Source organism: Plectropomus leopardus, chromosome 18 (assembly GCF_026936395.1).
Source record: "Plectropomus leopardus strain MGB_pleo_1.0 chromosome 18, ASM2693639v1, whole genome shotgun sequence".
In the NCBI taxonomy this organism is placed as follows: Eukaryota; Metazoa; Chordata; class Actinopteri; order Perciformes; family Serranidae; genus Plectropomus; species Plectropomus leopardus.
This window is the reverse complement of record NC_142193.1, coordinates 8,245,273-8,265,681: the sequence shown is the minus strand read 5'-3', so window position 1 is coordinate 8,265,681 and position 20,409 is coordinate 8,245,273. Positions and strand designations below refer to the sequence as shown.

The following is a 20,409-nucleotide window of genomic DNA, read 5'->3' as shown; positions in this document are numbered from 1 at the left end:
ATCACTTTTATCCACTGCTTATGATCAAAAATTAACTTTTATTGCGCCACACTGACTATTTTTTATTTCCTTATTACAATGATGATGATGTGAAATAATGAGTTCAGCTACTAAGAAATCCAGTGTTATCAGATTAAGAGGATATGTGACGCGTCAAGACTTTTCCTGTGTAGTTCCTGTCGTGAGTGTGTGATGCCGAGATAGAGTTGTGGTTTCCTGGGAGCAGGTACACACCAACAAGAACCAAACAAAAAAAAAACATATTTGCTTTTTGCACATGCATTTCCTCACAATGTATTTGTCAAACATGGGAGGGTCTGATCCTATTGACTGGCCTTTAAAAATAAATATATTCAGACCTCTTTTTGAAAGCTTCACTCAGCCCTTCTGTTTTGTTGACACCAGCAATACTTCCTCACATCACTGCAAAATTAACTTTTTTTTTTAATTTATGTTTTTGTTTTTTGTGATTAAAATCCAATATGTAGAAAAGTATTTCAGTGGCAACTCCTCCTGTTGCCATAAACTGGACATTTAAAGAGGGTGACAGCTGAAATTACAATAAATTATTTTTATTACACCATAAAGGAGATATTTTGTGCTAGATTAAGAAGCTTATCTTCAGTGTCATTCACAGACAAATAGACTTACAGCAAGTTATCCGGCAGAATGACGTTCCTGTTAAAGGTTAGATCACAGAGAAGCCGTACTTCCTGTTAGACCTCTTATGAACAATAATCTAAAAAATTATTATCAAACAGAAACCTTGTATTTTTCTCTTCTCTATATGTGTGATTAGTTTAGACTTTAGAGACTTGAAACAGTATGAAACAGTGGTGGAATGTGGCTTAGTACAAATTTAAGATACTTGTACTTCACTTGAGTATGTTATTTTCATGCCACTTTACACTGCTTCTCCACTACATTTCAAGGGAAATACTGTACTTTTTACTTTAATACTTTTTTTTTTATAGCATTAGGTACGAGAAACTTTACATATTAAGATTTTCTTCATTGAAAAAAGTAAAAGAAGTGTGAGACAAGTGATATTTTATTCTAAATTAAATTACCAAACAGTTAATTCACGCAAAGCTTAAACAAGTAGTTGATAAATCAATTAGCCAATGGACAGAAAATGTATCGGAAAAACATTTTTTTTGAATAACATTTCAGTCAATTACTTATTTATTCTAAAATTTTGAGTTGTTTTTTTTCAGCTTTCTGAATACCCGATCCTTTCATTAATTAATTCTAATTCAAGTACATGTTCCTTATACTTTTACTTAACTTATATGTTCAGTGCAGGACTTTTACTTGTAACAGAATATTTTTACAACGTGGTATTAGTACTTTTACTTAAGCGAAGGATCTGGATACTTCCTTCACCAATGGGTTTAAACATGTTTGGATACATGATGCATGATTGCACACAGACTTCTGAGAAATGATTTAAAGCAATTCTCACAAAAGTAGGTAAAGTAATAAACAATGTTAAATGTGTGTCACAGTCCGCTGTGTCCTGATTGGTTCAGACTTTGGAGAAGTTTGGATTAAGTGTCTGTGTAAAACTCGTCTAAGTTGCCTTCATTGGTTAGTCTGTCTTTGGTCTGCTTATTAAGAATATTGTGTTTTGTTTACTGTGTTTTTCCTCCTGTGTTGCTGTGCTGCCTTTCCCTCATTTACCATCTGCACAGCTGTCCTGCATCAGCCTTGTTAGTTCTTCCTGATCCTCAGTTTCTCTCAGCCAATCAGCTCTCTGCCTGTTCTCCTGCCTCATCACCTTATTCTCCTCACCTGAGCGTTTTTTCTCCACCTGCACTTCATCTCCTCGTTAGTCTAGTTTGTATTTAGCCCTGCTTTTCAGTGCTGTCTCTGTTTGATCCTTGTTTCGGTCGTATGAGTTTTGGTTAGCTTTTTCCCTGTTCCAATGTGGAATAAAGAGTTAACTATTTGAGTCCCAGTTGTCTGCTGTCACCTGCATTTGGGTACCCCTGTTTTCGAATTACATGTCAAGAATTATCTTCTCCAAGACTCCAAACAGGATTAATGAACCCCTTAAATAAATGTGAACTATTTAATCATCAACCCTAAATATGCTCAATCTTTTTCTTAGTCATTTCTTTAAACCGTAAAGTTACCAAAAGGGACAAATTAATAGTAATGGGTTAATGGTACATGTGTCAAGAAATCAACAAGACAAACTTCTCATAAATTAGGATATTTTACTAAAAATAAAAGCACTCATCATAAGAGCAATAAAACATAAATTTGACTGAAATACAAAATTAATGACCTCAGTGGGCTTTTTGATTAGATATTTGGCCTCCTGGAAAAGGTGTTTGTGCTCAGCTCCACATATTTCTTAACACTGAGTTTCAGTTTACATTTAATCCCACAAACCACTTTTTTAGTTGCTGTTTTCATGTCTTTTATTTAATTTCTGCTACAAAATTAAGAATATTTGCATCTCAAGTGGTTCTCAAGGATTCACATTTTAATCTCTGCCAGCTCCACCTGAATAAACCCGAAGTGCAAACAAACAGAGTCGTCACACGGCGGAGCAGAAACAAAGCAGGACTGTGTCAACACGGCAGCATTCGCTGCGGCGTGCATTATTCACAGCCTGTAAAACACACTCTGACAAACACTTATTCTGTTACCAAGGGTCCTCTGTAAGGCGGCTCTCAGGGACAACAAGCACAACTGATCACTGATCTCCATAGCGACCAGGTGTGATGTAATCCACCCACACTATGGGTCACAGCTCATGGTGTTAGGGTTAAGATATAAAAAACTGAATTAATTTAGTACAAAAAAACAGAAAAGCTAAAATAATGGCCATAAAATCTCCCTCCATCAGCACTTTGGCTTCAATGTTGAGATTCTCTTTGTCCTCACATGATCAGTTAAACTACAACATCTCATCAGTGGTCATTCCTGTAAGGACTTTCACCTGAGGTGTAACAGGCGGGAGGCACTGTCTGAAGTCATGACGCCTGGTTACAGTAAGGTGATACTGTGACTCAGCATGTTTAACCAGGAGGTCCTGTGGTGTCTCTATGACAGACCGTCCTCTTGTGTTTGATCTCATGACTGGATGCAGTTCTTCTTTTGATGCCGCCGCCGGCTTTTAGGTCCTGTTGGGGAAAGGAGGACAGATTAGTTATGAAATAACAACAATCAAAACTTGTAATGTCTTAGTCCCTTAGGATAGACTAAAGGCACAAGACAGGGAGGATGATGGTCTATGTGAGAGAATTTGGTCACCTTTATGAATGAAACAAAAAGTCACCAGTCATTCATATTGGTGTTGGTACCGAAACTCAGATATTTTATTTGGGCTAGACCTTGAATATGAAGTAATCAGTTAGTTGGAAATAATCTCTGATTTTTTTTTATAAAAATAATTTGAGTAATTTATTAAGCAAAAATGCCAACTACTGTCTGTTTTTAGCTTCTCAGATGTGAGGATTTCTCTATTTTACAATGCTGTAAATAATTTGGCATTTTAGATTTTTAGTTGGACATTTAGAAATGTCATCTTTGGAAAGCTGCAGTACGCATTTTCATTGTTTTGTGACACTTTCTACACCCAGTAATAATCTCCATGTTAATTGCTAATACATGTATTCATAACCCCTGATTCCAACCATACTGAAACAAACAACGCTGTAATAGCCTGTGTGAGGACATACCGTCTTCGTCTCCAGTGTTGATGGTCTGCAGGGACATACTTCTCTGAATGATCTTTGAGGGCTTCTTGGTTTTGGATTTCAGTGGACCGGGTTTCTCAATGATCTCAAATGAGTCCTCCACCTCATTTCCTGCGTTACCATTGGTCTCTGACACCTTATAGGTGGGGGCGGGGCTCTGAGGAGTGACCACACCTTCCTCTATAGTCTCTGTGCCCTGATTGGCTCTGCCTTTCAGGAAGTGTCTGAAAGAGCTGCGCTGTTTTTTCGCTCCGAAGAGCTGGTTCTTCTTCAAGCCTCCCTTTCCATCCTCATCCTCCTCCTCTGCAGGAGAACCAGGACTCTGTGCGGGGACTCGGTCCACTGTGTCCCTGCTGACATTAAGGGTACTGTTGTACAGGCCGTTCCTGTGACTCAGCCCGCCAATCAGCGAGTCCCTCGGGGTCGACAGGTCTTGAAGGGAACCTGTGAGGCCTGTACTGTTCCCAAAAACTAAAGAGTACTTAGGATTGTGGTACTTGTGTGCAGGTACCTTTAGGTCGACCTGTCTTGAGTCCCCGACAGAAACCTGAAAGCGGGACGTGGAGATGGGCAGAGGCTGGTTCTTTTTCTCCACCTTTGGCTTCCTGATGGGCGTAGCAATGGGTGGCTTGGTGATGTTGAACTCTTTGTAGAGATCCACCAATTCAGACACGGCGTACAACTCCCTGAAGTCATTGTCGAACGTGTCCACGATTTGACCCGACATCACGGTGATCGTGTTCCTGTCAATCCGAGAGGAACTCCACGTGAAGCTGGAGGAGAAAAGACAGATTTAAACTAATCAGCAAAAGTTAACACTTAGAGACTGTTTGGCACATTTTATGCGCTTTCTATTCTTCATTTTTTTGAAAATTTTGGATGTGTTTATGGCATGTATTTTGGCAAGATTGTGTAATTTTTGTTTAATCTTTTCAGCTCAGCTCCTGCAATAAGTCTAAAATACACTATGTAAACAGAATCAGTAAATTCATATTGTTCAGTGCAAAAAATGCACCAATGAAACCCACTCAATCTGCAATTTTTGATCCCACAGCCATCAAAACATAAAAATATGCATTGTGTATGCATGCATTTGTCATTTTCACCATTTTCTACCTAATGATGCTCTTTTTCTTTTTTTTTTTTTTAAACCATATTTGGCACAGGGAGAACATACATTCATTTCCAGGTTTCAGGAAATGAAACCTGGTTTACGGTCACAATCAGTGATGCTGCAGATCTTTGACATATCCAAGGCTGTGATTTGTAAAAATATTTTCTTAGCATGTAGTATATTGAAAATTGTTTTTCATGTGTTTATCATCATCTAAAAAACATAGTGGCATCATGACCAAAAGCTGTCTTTTAAAGGGTTAAAATTCTGAAAATCAATGAATATTTGATATTCATGATTCGGACTGATGCTGATTAAAATATAAACTCAATGAAAGTAGGAAATAATTTTAATTATATTTTTTTAAAGCTTGGTTCAGCAGTTCGAGTGTGTGTAATAATGTTGCCAAGACTTAGTCGAAAGTTAGAGATTAGCATCCCTCTCAGACACCAATCTTCTCATCTTACATTCAGAAAGACAGCAAATAAATGTATTTCCCTAAAATTTGAAGTATTCTTTAAAAAAAATATGCAGTACAACCTATTGTTTTTTCTAAACAAGCTTATTCCACATTGATGATCATTTTCTGAAAAAGACAACTGAAGTGTGACGTGATGGTTCACATGAGGAAGTTTTTTGGAAAAGCTTTAAAAAACTGGACCCAAAGTCCCACATTCCCTAATTTCTTTGCGTAAACTTCCAGTCATAATGAGGCATCACGTGAGTCAGAGCATAACCTGCTCACTTAAAGTTCACCTTCATCACTGATGTGGTTTGACCAGAGCCGGCTGATGTGAGACACATGACGTGCAGAAATATGCATCATCTGTATCAGACAAAGGATACTGTATACAGCAGATTAACTCTTTATGTTGTACCCAAAACATTTAAAGCAGCTTATTTTAACATGGACTCTAGTTCAGGTATTTGTCAGTTTCAAGTGAAGACAGAGTTTTCTTTTTGTCACAAAGATTTCAGTATGATTCAAAATACAGAGATATTTTTTATTGAATATTAGCTTAGCAAGATCCTTACACAGCTGTGTAATGTTATTTTCTTTCAATTTAAAACAACTATATGATAGTAGTAATTGTGATCCCAATAATATGTTATTCAATTATATCTATTGTCACCCAACACTATTCAGATATGAGAACAGAAACCAAAATTAAACAGTTTTTACGTTTTAACTCACATTAAACACAGTGTGTGTATACAACAGCAAATAGTCTTAGCAACAGCCATGAATTCACAACACTTTTAAGGTGCCCTGTGGATTTTTTCTTGCACAATACAAAGAACACTTGTCACCTGTTTTTACTGTATATGTGAGGTTATCAAATCTAGGCTGTGTAATTATTTCTCAGAAGCTAGTTCATCATTTTAAATAAGCACTCAGGTGACGCATACAAAGCTTTTTGCCTCCTCGTAATAATCTCAGGCAGGTTTTACGCATCAGCCTCAATTAGCAGTCACAACAGACAACTAGCTGATCTACAACAATAGATTTATGAGCAGGACCAATGGGAGACAAGGAGAGAGTGCTGCAGAAAGCATTCCAGTCATTGTGCATGTTTAATATGCTTCAGAAAGTCTTTAAGGAGTTATTAGTGTTCTGCTTACAGTGATTAGTGTTTTGTAGGCTGCAGCTTTTAGAGAAAGATGTTTTTATAATTAAATCCTCTAAATGTTTGGATCATTTGGAGGAAATTTCATTACCAGGGCCGAATAATAAACTGAACTTGCAAGATAATAAATAATAAATATTCTATATTTTTAAGTGAACTGTAGCTAATAAAATGGAGCAATACATGTTTTGAACTATTAAGTAATATTTCTAATGAATACTTTTATAAAGTATTTTGCCCTCAGTTTAGCAAATACTGCTTTGTTTTTTTAAACAGATATTTAACAAATGATAAATTAGTATTTTATATCACATCCTTGCAGTATTCTTGGACCTGTTGCACTTTTTGTGTCTGTAATGCTACTAGCAACCAAACTAAGCTAAATTTTGGGTTCAGCTGCAGTGTTAAACATGCAGCCAGAACAAAAAGGATTCTTTCTCTAACCAACAGTACACGTCCATACCTCCACAGAGGAGCAGAGCAGGTTTCCATCCATCCCAAACCTTACCGTTATCATCCCATATGGAAAAATAAATGCGCTGTCCCTCTGATTTATGATGGGACGCAATTGGTTCCATACTTTCGGCACACCCTTTTCGAATGAATACACCATGTTTTCAGATGCTTGGAATGACATAAGAAATATTAAAACCAAAAGAGTTTCCAGATATGTGGAAGAGAATTATTAAATTAAAATTTGTGGCAGAGAATGACACCTGGAATTACAGGTCTGTGTCAGGGAATGATTTCCCCGCCTGTCCCTGTCTGACTGCATACTCAGCCTGTGTTAGAAATTAGCTTTAAAAATGTATTTTTTTTTAAACCTTTCTTGCATTGTTTTTCTCTTCAGTACACTGACATGGTTTGCAATTTTTTTCTTTTTCTCCACACTGAAAAGTTGCCAAAAATACATACTGTAAAACTTCAAATGAAAGCCTACTCCCAATTAAAGTCCCAATTAAATCTCTTTTACTAGCTGGGTGTGGTGACAGTTTTTGACAAATATAGGCCTGTCTCAATTAGAAAGATCTGGTCTGGTCACCATGCAGTTCATTTTTATAGAAGGTCTTTGGATGTAGAACACCAGATTGTTGGCTCCCTGTTGGAGATAATGTCAGTTAGCTGATTAGATCACACAAACAATATGTATATATGTTTAAACTTTTGTCAATATGGACATGCTACATTCAATGTTAGCTTGATTATCTACAATTTAATCATTCAGTTTATTTTACTGACACCCTGAGCAACAAAGAAGACAGCATTATCAGCATAGTTAACAAGAAACACACAAAAAAGTTCAGTGAGCTATATTCATAATCATATATTTATATTTATTTTACAGAAATATTATCATTTTTATGCTTTTCTTCCCCTGTCATTTCTTGCTTTTTGTTTGTTTTTTGTTTTACTTTAATTTCCTGCAAACCTCTGGGTCATTTCTTCTTTTGTTGTCCATTATCATCTTCCCATTTTTAAAAAAATGAATAAATAAAACCAATTTGCCCGGGTAAAAGGGCAAATAAATAGTTTGATTCTATTTTCATTTTTGCTGAGCAACATATTTGTGTGAAAGAAATTAGAGCCCATCCCATAAAGATGCCTGACCCAAAAATAAGCCTGTTGAGTGATTGAGGCAAATGATAGCCCGGGCTATCAATTGAAGTTTTACGGTATATTTAAAAAACTCATTCACACAATAGTTCATGTTCGTATGTGATCATTTCTGGTGTTAAACCATGACTGCACAGTCCTGTCTGAGCTGTGAAAGGCTGAATGTGTGAGTTAGAAGCATTGAAATCTATGCTCACCTGTACGAGCCAAACATGACCTTCTCTCCATCCACCAGCATGTATTTGGAGCACAGGGACCCGGGCAGCTTTCCAAACGACAGGGCCAGCCCTGAACCTCGCACCATCCGCACACGGAGATTCTGCAAAATACACCCACTTGATTACACACTCCAGCTGGCTTAGCATCACACAGGTGAGCCTGGGTAAACTCACTCAGCCGCAGCTATCAAACGGCCCCTGCTGTATCTCGCATGACTGATCTAAAAACATGCCAAGTCAAACTGCGCTGTCACACCTTGCCACATAAAGTCAACTTTCTCGAGAAAATAAAGGGCAAAACTCCAACCCCTGAGCCACATGTGTTTACTTAAAGGGAAGAGAAAGGAAACAAAAAGAAAAGGAGACGTAAATACTGAATATACACACTGGGAGGAGGCTTTTCTCTGCCGAAGCATCGTGTTACAGTCTTTGGATCTGCTCTCAGGATCTATGAATGTGCATTTGTAAGAAGTAAGAGTAACAGAGCCAAGTGCTCTGAAAAGGCCTTTCACAGCCTATCAACTGACACCACGATAACCAGGTAGTCCGCTGCTCCAGTTCAACGAGACTGGAGCTACAAAACTCTGTGCACAGCAGATAAGGCAGGGTATTGTGTCCCTGTGGAGATAGGATGACAGCCTGCCTCAGTGAACTGCTGTTCACTCTGAATCTAGATCAGCACTCGCTGTCATTTCGCAGGTCCTGGAACACTTAGAACAGCATTAAAAGTTAATTCATAAAAGTAAGATGACTTAATTTAACACTAAATTTCAGGTGAATCACAAGGCACTAATATTTCAGCATTTTATATTCCAGGTATTCCTAAAAAATATTGTTTCATACTTACTGGTGAAAATTTGTATTCTTTTACCTTTTAAGAAAGTCTTTCATTTTTTTTAATATACATTTTCAATAAGTGGTTCAATTAGACAAGTAGTTCCAAACTGGTCCAGACATGGGGTCCAGATTTCTCCTTAGTCATTAGTTCAAGATCTGCACATTATATAAATTACCACATAGTCAATTTTATTTCACAAAATGTAAACATGTTGACTTAAAATACAAAGAAATTGATTTTAATGGAAGAATAAACACTCTGTGTATATCTCTGTATTTAAGCTCTGTCGAAAATTCAATGTACTTCAAAACACTATGTTTTTTTACAGACTTGAAATGTCCATGAGTCACTTGCGGTCCATTCAGAATGGACCCACTTTTGGACCCCAACCCACCAGTTGGAAACCACTGAATTAGACCACATGCATACATTTGTTATGTAAATCTACAGGGACTGATTCCACTTGTTAGTTACTTTTGGGGACATACAGTATCATGTGTACCAATTATTCCCTTTTTGGTCAGATGTTGCTCTCCAGTTCTGTCAGATGAATCAATAATTCCATAGGGACTTGGCTTGGGAACCGGAAGGTCAAGTCCCCGTACGGATCAAACACTGAGTGTGGACAGGTAGCTGGAGAGGTGCCAGTTCAGGCTCCTTAGCACTGCTGAGGTGCTCCTTGAGCAAAGCACCAAACCCCCAACTGCCTGTCCATGGGCAGCCGTCTAGCAGCTAAGTTCCTGTTTGTGCATGTGTGTGTGTGTAACATGTACTAACAACAGTGAGAAAAATGTCATTTCCCCTCTGGGATTAATAAAAGATGTCTTATTCTTCAAGTATTCACACTGACATTTATTTCAACCATCAATCACTTTTAGCTCCCTTTTTTAACTATTGTGCTCACAGCAGTTTTGATTCACCCTTAAAATGTGGTGTTCGGGTGTCTGTGGGTTAGTTTCAGTCAAATCATCTTTTTTTTTCAAATGAAGCCACCTAGGAATAACTGCACCACATTTCAACTCCCCTTCTCATTTAAATTGTTTTGCACAGACTGACTATTTACATCTGATGCGTTTCCATTATTTTAGCTTGGAAAAACAGATATCGTCAAATTAAAAGCGGTTTTACTCAACATTCACACTTCAGTTACAATCATGTGAATGACTGTCAGCTGTTAAAATCAAATGACCCTACTTAACAGCGGGGCAACTTTGTGGCTAAGTAGCAAAACTCAGAGCGATAGACTTGATTATTTGCAAGTTTAATAATTTCATTATAAAAATGTAAATAAACAATACACCCTTTAGTAAATGCTGGTGTGAAAATTTTAAAAAATTGACTCAGAGGTTTTAAAATCACAACACAGAACAAGACTAAATTCGCCATAGCAACTATCACTATGCCAAATGGCAGCCTCTGTTGCAAAAACTGTGGGCTCCAAAAGGTGGGGAAATATTTGTGGAGCAACCAGCCAACCAACCAGCCGTCAGAGTTTTGTTGTTTTTTTTGGAAATAATTATCGCAGGCACTGCCATTGTCTACTTAAGGAGGCAGAGCAGTGACACACCGAGGTGTTTCTTTCAAACTTTGCATCTTTATTTTGCTCTTTGTGTATTGTATTAGTGAGCCTCCTCCCTCTGTGGCACTTTTATCTGTCATCCAGTGTCCAGTGTTTGCTGAGCTCACTCCTCACCCGCAGATGCACGGCAGTAATCTGCAGCCGAGTGCACATATCCAGGAAGTGGGGCACACCCCTGGCCTCCAGCACAGTGTAGACAGCCACCCCGCGCCGCGACGAGGCATCCAGCAGGTCCTGGAGGATTTGCAGGTCTGTCAGGAGGTCCATGACTATGGCCACCACCTGAAGAACACAGAGAGAGGGACGTTTAGAACAGAGACACAGCAGCAGTGGATGAATGTAACTGAGTACATTTAGTACAAAATTTGAAATACCTGAACTGCTAAGTATTTCTATTTTGTGCATATCACTCACTAACAGTGCAGTTCAGAGGGAGATATTGGGCTGTTTATGTAACAGCTGTAGTGATTTTACACAGTAATATTTTACACAAAAAAAAAACAAAATATCTAATGAACTTTTAAAATATCATGCATTGTTCCCAGATTATTTTTGTCAAACACACCCCTTCAACTTCATCATGAATTGTCCGCAATACTGCTATTACTTCAAACATTCATTTAATTTAGCTGCCAATGTTATATACATAACCTATCCATTTTAACCATTTATCCAATGAGTCTGAACTTGCTATGTCACCATTAACCCTTTTAGCTGACTAATTTATTCCACCCCTTTTAGCTTCCTATTTCCACTGTGTATTTATTACTGTTAGCTACTGTTTAAGTTGTTTAGCTGTGTGTGTGTGTGTGTGTGTGTGTGTGTGAGTGCGCGCATGTACCTTACTAATGTCATCTGATGATTTTTGGATGTTTGATATTTATGTCTTGCTGCCTTTTAGAGCAGCAGATGACCAACATTAAGATTCATGAGCATTTTTAAATTTTTCACCACTTCCACTGTTGGTAAACTCAGTGGCTCTGAGGCACTTAACTCTTTATTAGTGTGATGATACAGAATTTGAATAGAATTTACAGAGGCGGTAATGGTTGATGCTTCAGAGGAACTTGTTTTTCAATGTAATTAAATGGTTACTCAAAACAGTTTGGACACAGTCCAGTAACTACTATGATTAACATGCACAGCTAATGATTTTACCAGCAGACTCTGTGCTCAGGCACCTGACATAACAGTACAGGGTCTGATCTGAGGCACGAATCATCCTGTCACAGAAACTGTGCATAATGTGCCACAATCAGAAATCAGTCTACAGTGCACAAAATTGATGCACTTTCCATTTTGGTATATTCTTGTCTTGGTACATTGTTAGTGCATCTCAGTAACTATCTGCAGTGTTTTATAGCCACACTGTGTTTGACATCCTTGAGTGCGATTTAGAGCGATCATGTGAGGCTTTTTTCCATTTCCTTATGGCAGCTCTTGTGTAACTACATGTTTGGGCCTTATCCAGAGGCCTCAAAACAAGCTTTCCTGGCAGACAACTTATCATGTGACAGAAGATTGGTTTAATTTTAATTGACATCAGTCATTGAAAGTGAACTGTGCGTGAGTCCAAATGTAATTCTGCTCATCTTAACTGGTAATTAGATTGTGTACTGAGATAAACATTTGTCAAAGGAAGGACACAGTTAAACAAAATGCCACAGGAACTATTTGACAGATTCCTATTCAATCGTGTACGGTAATTCATGGTCCCCAAAGGACAAACCCCACTGACTTTGGGGAGCCCCTGACTTTTCCTCTGGTACCACCATGAGATTGACATTTGTGGTTTTTAGTGTTTTTTGTTTTAATGTTCAGACTACAATGGCATTAATCATTCTGTACAGACATTTATGGTCCCCAGAGGATGAACTTTGATAACTTTGGTGATCCCTTACAGGAATAGTTTGACTTTTGTTATTATTTTGTTATATTATGTTTTAATATCATAGGCCTATCTAATATTTTTGGATTAATATTACTGCTGCATTAATGTCTATGTTAGTGTGTATGTTAGTTCAATTTACAGCAATGCATCATATTCTATAAGATTATTGTTGTAGCATCACTGTTAGAAGTGCATATCAGCCAATAAAGGGCACCAGTCAGATACCATTGTGTTAAAAAATAAATGAACAGTCGTAACTACTAACCCTGTTTGGATATTAAATGATTACTGTCATTGTTGTATGGCATGGCTCAGGTTAAATCCTAAACCATCAGGACTTTCCAGTATGAAATATTGCCAAATTTTGCTTACAGCTAATTTTACACTTTTTACTGAAAATCGATTCTTCTTCACTGCTCTAAAACAGTAGTTGCCAGTGAGAGATAAAGAATGTACTCATAACAGGATTATCTCTCCTGACAGGCAAAATGTCAGGTCTGTACATACAGTCTAAGACGTATGTGCATTTAAATGACTCGTCAAAATAGATTAATTTTCTACAACACTGCACTTATTTCTACTAGTAGTTTAACCAGAAACAATATAATTCTCCACCTGTCGTGTACCACCTGGCCTGAAAACCATTTAGACTTCCAGCTCATTGTAACATAAACTACACAGCTGTGCTTTATCTCTTGAGCTGAGATAAGAATCTCTTATGGCCTTTTCCTACTTTCAGAGGGTGTGTGTATGTGTGTGTATGTGTGTGCGTGCCCTTCTGTAAGAGTGACAATTTCAACTTCAAGATGCTGAAATGCATAAGTACTCTTCTCTCAAGCATTTGGCAGGCTTTCAGGAGTAAATGATTTATATCACCTCAAGGGGAGAAATCTCGACATGCTGTCAGTTAATTAAGCTGTCATAGCTCTGAAATGGCTACTGTAAACAAACAATAATTTAGATTAACTTGTGTTTCAAAGTGTGTCTAATTATTCATAAGCAACAGCTGTGCAGCATCTTTCAAAGAGCTCCGACTAACCGGTCCGTCAGCTAATCGAACTGTCCTATCCAGATACATTAAGTGTCCTCCACACCTCAAAAAATTGAAATAGTGCTCCTTGTTTCAGTTACAACAAACCATATCACCTTACCCTGCAACCATAGCCTCTGGTGCTACACGTCAGTCAAATCACAGGTGAGCGTTCCCCTGTTTAGCTTAAGTTTGCATACCAATGAGGTCAACCAATCAGAGGGAGCGGTGGTAATCTCTGAGTGGGTGAGGGAACATACAGCTCGCTATTAAATACCAACCCTCACCCGGGCTGCAGGATACTGGAGGAGGCTGAATAAGTCTTTATGTCATGGCTGCAAGTTCTGATGTGAAGCTGACATTTAGAGCTGCTCGGCCTCGGTCTGCACCACGTATGACTCAGCTTGTTTTAACTTGCATATGACTCTCCCTTTCAGACACATTTTTGTATTGGTGCCGTGGGCTTTCTTAACCCTTCCCTGTTTTTTTTTTAATTATCTTACCGGAAAACTCTGCTTGTGAAAAATAAGATTCTGTATATTCATATTTCATAGGTGTTAGATATATATTACGTTTATGTAAAGAAGTAAATCGGTTATGTAATTACTGCAACTTAAATTAGTCATGTTATAATGCTACACACTTAAGGTATAGGAGGGAAGATTAGAAGTGCCTGAGGATATTTCTGTACCGACTTTCTATATCTGATTGTACATACTGTGCAGTTTATTGTACAGTACATATAATTGGCAACAAGACACATCACATCTAAATTTGGCTTCGGAGCCAGGTGCAGTGATGTTTTGTATGTTTAGTTAGTACATTTGTTCTTATGCCACAATACACTGGCTTCATGGAAAGACATATTTTGAGTTTTTGAGTACGTAGAGAAACTGTTGAGAGAAACGTGAGCAAATACAATTTCAATTTAATTTATAATAATTCAGGTGGAATGAAAATACTTTCTTTCTAAAGACTTTAGTAGTACATTTAGAGGAGTGAGGCCAGAGCTATTCACAGTCAATCTAAAATGCAAATGGCACTGCTGTGCCTGATGGAAATGTCCCCCCTGGCTCCCTTACAGTCAGATAACAAAAACTGGTACTTTTTTCATCTCATATCGGGCCTGACGACTTCCCGTAGGGCCTTTTGCAATGATGGTATGCAAAAGTCATAAACGTTCACACAAAATATTGGCTGATTGGTTCAGTAAGTTGCAACATCAGCTGCTGACCGATACACGCATCCTCACACGCTTGTGCATGGAAACACATAACTAAACACAGCGTCTGTCGTGTTTTTGACCCACTTTAGATAAAGTCACAAGCACTTTCACATGAAAAAAGCGGGCTGCCAGACTTTAAGTGTGTGCAGATGGACAGTTAATTTTCACTAAAGACAGCCGTGTGAATTCAACGGAAGAAAGACAAGCTCATTTTACAGGAATCACACTTCACAGCAACTATCACAGATTTTGTCATAAACAGCATTTCCGTCCTCTTCCTCTCAAGTGTCTTCATAAACCCCAGTTGGTCCAGATTTTAGCTACAGCAACTTCACTGGCTTTCTATTAAATATAATATCAATTCCAAGATTCTGCTTTTCACCTTTAAGGCTCCATAAAAACTTGGCCCCTTTCTATCTCTATGAAGTCCTTCATATCTACACGCCCTGCTGTACTCTCAGATCTTCTTCTGCAGTTCAACTCACTTCACCATCTGCCTGCTTGACTACCAGGAGTTGTAGAGCCTTCAGCCCCCCCCCCCAACTCAGCGAGTTCAGAGTGTATTGTGGTGAAGTTACTGTAATCTTTAGTTTGTGCTCCAAACACACCCATTAACTTGAACACAGGAACTGATCCAAATCAGTGTATTTCTATCAGTCACAATTGTCTCAGTGTGTCACAGTCTCAAGTCACATTGTATAACCTTAAGGTGTGGCTTCAAAGCTAACCAAAACACTAAATCTCCATGCATGAGATTGAACCCATGGCATCACAATCTCACTCCAGCCAGGCACCCAAATTTGGCAATCCTAGCTAATATTAGCAAAATTAACGATTTAACTACCGTAGAGTTGATCAAATCTACCTGCAGGAGCTGGCATTTCACTGGGTAAAATAGATTGTCATCAGAAGCCCATACTTGAAAAAAAGTCACTGATTCCTGATGCTAAATCCACCACCTTTATTACTGTAAATGGTGGTGTGAGAACTGAAAACGTGATTTTTTTTATCACGAGAGAAGCTCGTTTATTTTTCTTTCAGTGAGTGGATGTGAAGGATTATAAATCAATAAAACACGTTTGTGTTACTGGCTTCGACAAGTGATTTTGGACACAGCTGAATGCAGAAAGATCACGTTTTACTGCTCACGCTGACATTAACTGCATGAGCTCACAAATGGCAAGTCACCCCTGCAAGCTGCAACTCAGTAGACCATGACAGTTTAAGTTTTGGATAATAACTCCTAACTGTCAGTTTTATTTTCTCCTCCTTGTAAAGTAAAGGTAATTGGGTTAAACGTAACATGTTGAAACCTGTCTGAATACTATCAGGCGCACTGTGAAGCTGAGTCAGAGAGTCCCTGCAATATGCAAAGAATAATTGTCAGATATCAATATTCAGTACAATCTGGTGAATCTATGCAGAAATGTGCTCAAATGAATGAATGTGTAGTGGATTACATGAATCAAAACTCTTTATCAAATGGTTAAGGAGTGGTTTGACATTTGGGAAAACACATTTATTTGCTTTCTGCTGAGTTCGATGAGAACACTGACATCACTCTCATGTTTGTCAGTTAACCTTTTGAAACCTGAGCTAATTTAAGGAAAGAGGAAATGACCCAAAAAACAAGCAAGAAATTAGTAGAAAAGGACAAGAAAATGACCTGAAAGTACCTGGAAAAAATAAAACTAGAAAATGACCTTGAATAAAAGTACCTTTAAATTTAAATAATTAGGTTAAATAACATAAATGTTTAATCGTGATAATTATAATGCAGTTCTATGGACTAGCTTAAAAAAACAAATTACTTATTTTTTGCAATTTGTGGAATATTTCTTAGTTGCTCATTGCCTTTTTTCCCCATGTTTTTTCAAAGAAATCAAAGGGTTAAAATTGTGAAAGACACCTGAAAGTGGCACAAGAAAAGTGATGTCGCTCCAGATTTCAAAGGTTTATCATGAGACTACAGCCAGCAGCTTGTTAGCCTAGCTTAGCATAAAAATAAAGTAAATTCCTCATTTTTATTGCAGAGGAACTTTTGATATCATTACAAATATGTTGACATTGACTACAAAAAAAGCTATATTTTTACTAAGGTTGATACTACACCAACATTTTGACTTGAAAACAGCTTAAAGCCTTTGTAATAATTTCATGACGATTGAATATATTAAATCCACATTTTGCATGTTTAGGCTACGTTTAACTGATTAAACATCGAAGTGCGTCTTCTCTGGATTAAAATAAAACCTTTAAACAAGCTGTCTCATGTATTCACAAAGACAGGACACACGTGGAGTGACAGTAATGAATCTCCGCCTGGGGGTCTTTAGTCTCATTCACCTGTGGGAGACGGTCACATGATCACCTGCAGCCAATCAGTTTGAATATTTCAGAGGCTTTGTTCTGCTGTGGACCAAGTAGGTCAGGTTAGGGAGGAAGACGGCACTGATACGTTTTACTGCACTGTCGGTTATCTTCATATGGTCATAAATGTGTTTTTTAGGGCAACCTGAAGACGTCAGGTTCAAAATAGTGATCCTTATATAGAAAACATTAACTTTGGCTTTGGAATTTAGTAGATCCAACTCATTTTTTTAAGCTGTTCTTAATCGTAATCTTAAAGACTGGACTTTATCAAAGAATCTATCTTCTTGATTGACCCCAAAGCTACAACGAATTTTTCTTGAGCCTCCCCGATTGACTCCACCACAAGTAACCATATTTTTTGCCATAGTTGAAAGTTCATTGAAGTTCATTTTTCATTTAATGTTTTTTAAAGGATCTGGTTAGTGCAAATCTTTCATTTTGCAAAATCCTATATGAGACGTAAAAGTAAGTAATTTTTTAAAACGGAAGCCTACATCACGCATGATGTGTCCCACAACCATCAACACTTTGACACAACATTCGACAATATTTTCTGTTTTTATCTGTGACTATGATATAAATGTTTAGTTTGGGTGGTTATTAAAATAAGCATGCCTTTTAAAGCCACCACCTGGATATGGGGTTCAGCAGATATTTAAAATATTTACAAAACACAACCTCTCATAGTTGAATGTCCCTTTCCTAAGCCGAATCAAAAAGCATGCCTCCCTCCACAGTGCTTAAAAAAGTATTTAACATGCCTCCCCCATTTTGCACCCACCCACCCCCACGAGTAAATAGCACACAGTCCCTTATTCTTTGCAGAATCATACCACTCTGGCTGAATTTTATGGCATGCAGAAGTTTTTAGACTATAATTGGCAACTTTCATGATAATTTCTGTATTATGCAAGCCAGAAAAAACTTAATTGGTGAATTGGATAATCTTCAGGTTTGGGATCGTTGGTTGAACAAATAAGATATTTTAAGACATCATCTTTGACTTGGGAAAACTTTCTCTGATACTTTATACTGATTAATCAAAATTTAGATTAATCGATAATGAAAATCATAGCACTTGCAGCCAAGTTGGGTTTTTTTACTAGATGGAGTTATCAGTTTTGCTCATGTTGCCACGTTTTCCTCGTGATTCTCACATAAATAAAGTCATAAAAGGTGCATTCTGCCATTAAAAAGCACTTCTTCGAATGTAATTCTTGTCAAATTCAGTGAATATGTCACAGTCTGCAAGCCGTCCGTTACATGTTCTGTTCAAATATCAACAATCTTTGTCCAGAATTCCTAACTCCACCTTTATGTACAAGTTATTACAACTCATTGTGTTTTTTTGTTTTGCCATTTCCTATAAGAGCAGGAAAATAAAATTAAAGAAATGATATAAAATAGGAAAAAACACTGTAATTCAACCAAAGTGTTCATAACAGTTCTGAACTACTAATAATAAAAATCTACTTTGATGAAAAAAGCTTGAAAAATATAGCAGCTTTAAATGCATTTCAGAAAAATAACAAAAAATGTAATATATGTTTTGTTCAGACATTTTTTTTATTTTTGTATGTAAAGCACTTTGTAACTTTATTTTGATAGATGCTACATACATCCAATTATTTCCATAAGAAAGTTTGAGTTTAAAGTTTGTTTTAGTTACCTTGTGTGCCTCCTGTATGAGCCTCCTCACTACCTCCTTGATGTGGGGCCCGGGCTCTTTGGGTGGGTGGGAGTACACGGACACCCTGGTCACTCCCTTATACATGCCGCTGCTGCCGGGCCAGCCGATGTCCAGAGACGGAACCTCTGTGTCGGACATCTGGGGCCAGTAGGTGGAGTGGACCCCAGAGTCCGCGCTGGAGGACTCCTTGGACTTCTCGTGCTCCCCGGACTCTGAGTCACTGTCCGTGTCATACTCCTGAAAGGTTTTGCGGATGAACCTGATCTCCCTGGCGCAGAGGAAGTCCTTGATGTTGTCCTCTTTGAGACGCATCTTGAAGGCGCCGTCCCCGTTCCTCAGCAGCTGATCCAGGGCCGCGCGCTGCTCCTCGCTGTAGTAAAACTCCGGGCTGGTCTCCGGGATCTTCTCGTTAACGTGCGCATCGTCCATGCACACCAGCTGAGACTCCGCCATCTCCCGATCCGCTGCTGTGCGACGCCGCGGTACCTGTGCGGACAGGTACGGCAGGTGCTCAGGTCAGTCTCTCAGGTAAGACACGGGAGGCGGGACCAACTGTCTGAAGCAGTAGCAGTCAGTGGCAGTTTATGCCCACCGCGTTATTACAGAGCTTCCTGTTTAAAAACTTTCAGAATAAAAAAAAAAAACACATTTGGAGTTAACCCCTTGAAACCTGGATCGTCATCAGTTGGCTTGTATAGATTTGAAATGCCATTGATAAGCTGTTTAACCCTTGAAACTTAAACAAATGAGTTAGTTTTTTTTCCTAAAACATGAGGAAAAAGGGCAAAAAGCAACATGGCGACAAATTTCCGTCATATTGTTACTGATATGAGTGTGTTTACTGGCTGATTCAGCTATTTGTATAGACAATAGAAGTATTTAAAAATATATATGCAACACCACTACCTGTAAGGGCAACTATTTGGTAATAAATTTAATGAGGTGTATATCTTCTTTTTGGGGGGCGGTGTTGGGAGGTAAATAAGATGCTAGGTCCCTTAACATTTCTTTGGACTTTGGAGTGCTACCAGGGATATGTAAGATTTTTCTTGAATGTTAATTTGAAAAATATCAGTCATGCATAATTCCTAAAATGATTATATCACTAAATTGTAAGTGCAACTCATCAAAAAGTTTGCATTGATTTTTGATTTTTTTTTTTTTTTTTACTTCAGCTGCAAGATTGTTTAGCAGATCACACACTGACATTTTTTTTTTTCTCAACTAAAAATGTTTTGCTTTTGATCAGGGGGTACTTGACTGAAAAAAAATCAAAGGGAGTGCATAATTGAAAATAATTTGTTAGAATTTCTGCTTCAGAGGATCCAGTCCATGAATTAGGGCAAGGGTTCTGGTGCAAGTTTCATTTTGAAAGCTAACTTTATTTATTTATGGCTTTATTTTGGCGGCATGTGGTTGCCAGCAGCTTGTCAATACTTAGAAAATATCTGCAGATCTTCTATCTTAATAAATACATTTCAGGTTTCCATAGATAT

The 20,409-nt window shown here is 38.0% G+C and overlaps 1 protein-coding gene across 1 annotated transcript; it reads right to left on the bottom strand.

The window, feature by feature from the left end:
* Positions 1 to 93: 93 nt before the first annotated feature.
* On the bottom strand, positions 94 to 20,408 carry sack1fa (scaffolding CK1 anchoring protein Fa). Its single transcript, XM_042504855.2, has 5 exons — positions 18,893 to 20,408; positions 10,819 to 10,986; positions 8,267 to 8,388; positions 3,696 to 4,486; positions 94 to 3,137 (listed from the first exon to the last, which is right to left on the bottom strand). Exons 1-5 carry the CDS (start codon positions 19,364 to 19,366, stop codon positions 3,088 to 3,090), a joined length of 1,605 nt encoding a protein of 534 aa, XP_042360789.2. The 5' UTR covers positions 19,367 to 20,408; the 3' UTR covers positions 94 to 3,087.
* Between the last annotated feature and the right edge of the window lies 1 nt (position 20,409).

Coding starts and splice junctions, on each gene's coding strand:
- sack1fa (XM_042504855.2), bottom strand. CDS start 19,366: ATGGCGGAGTCTCAGCTGGTGTGCATGGACGATGCGCACGTTAACGAG. Junction 4,487..8,266: donor GTCATGTTTGGCTCGTACAG/GTGAGCATAGAT, acceptor TTTCTCCTCCAG/CTTCACGTGGAGTTCCTCTC. Junction 3,138..3,695: donor CAACACTGGAGACGAAGACG/GTATGTCCTCAC, acceptor TTTCCCCAACAG/GACCTAAAAGCCGGCGGCGG.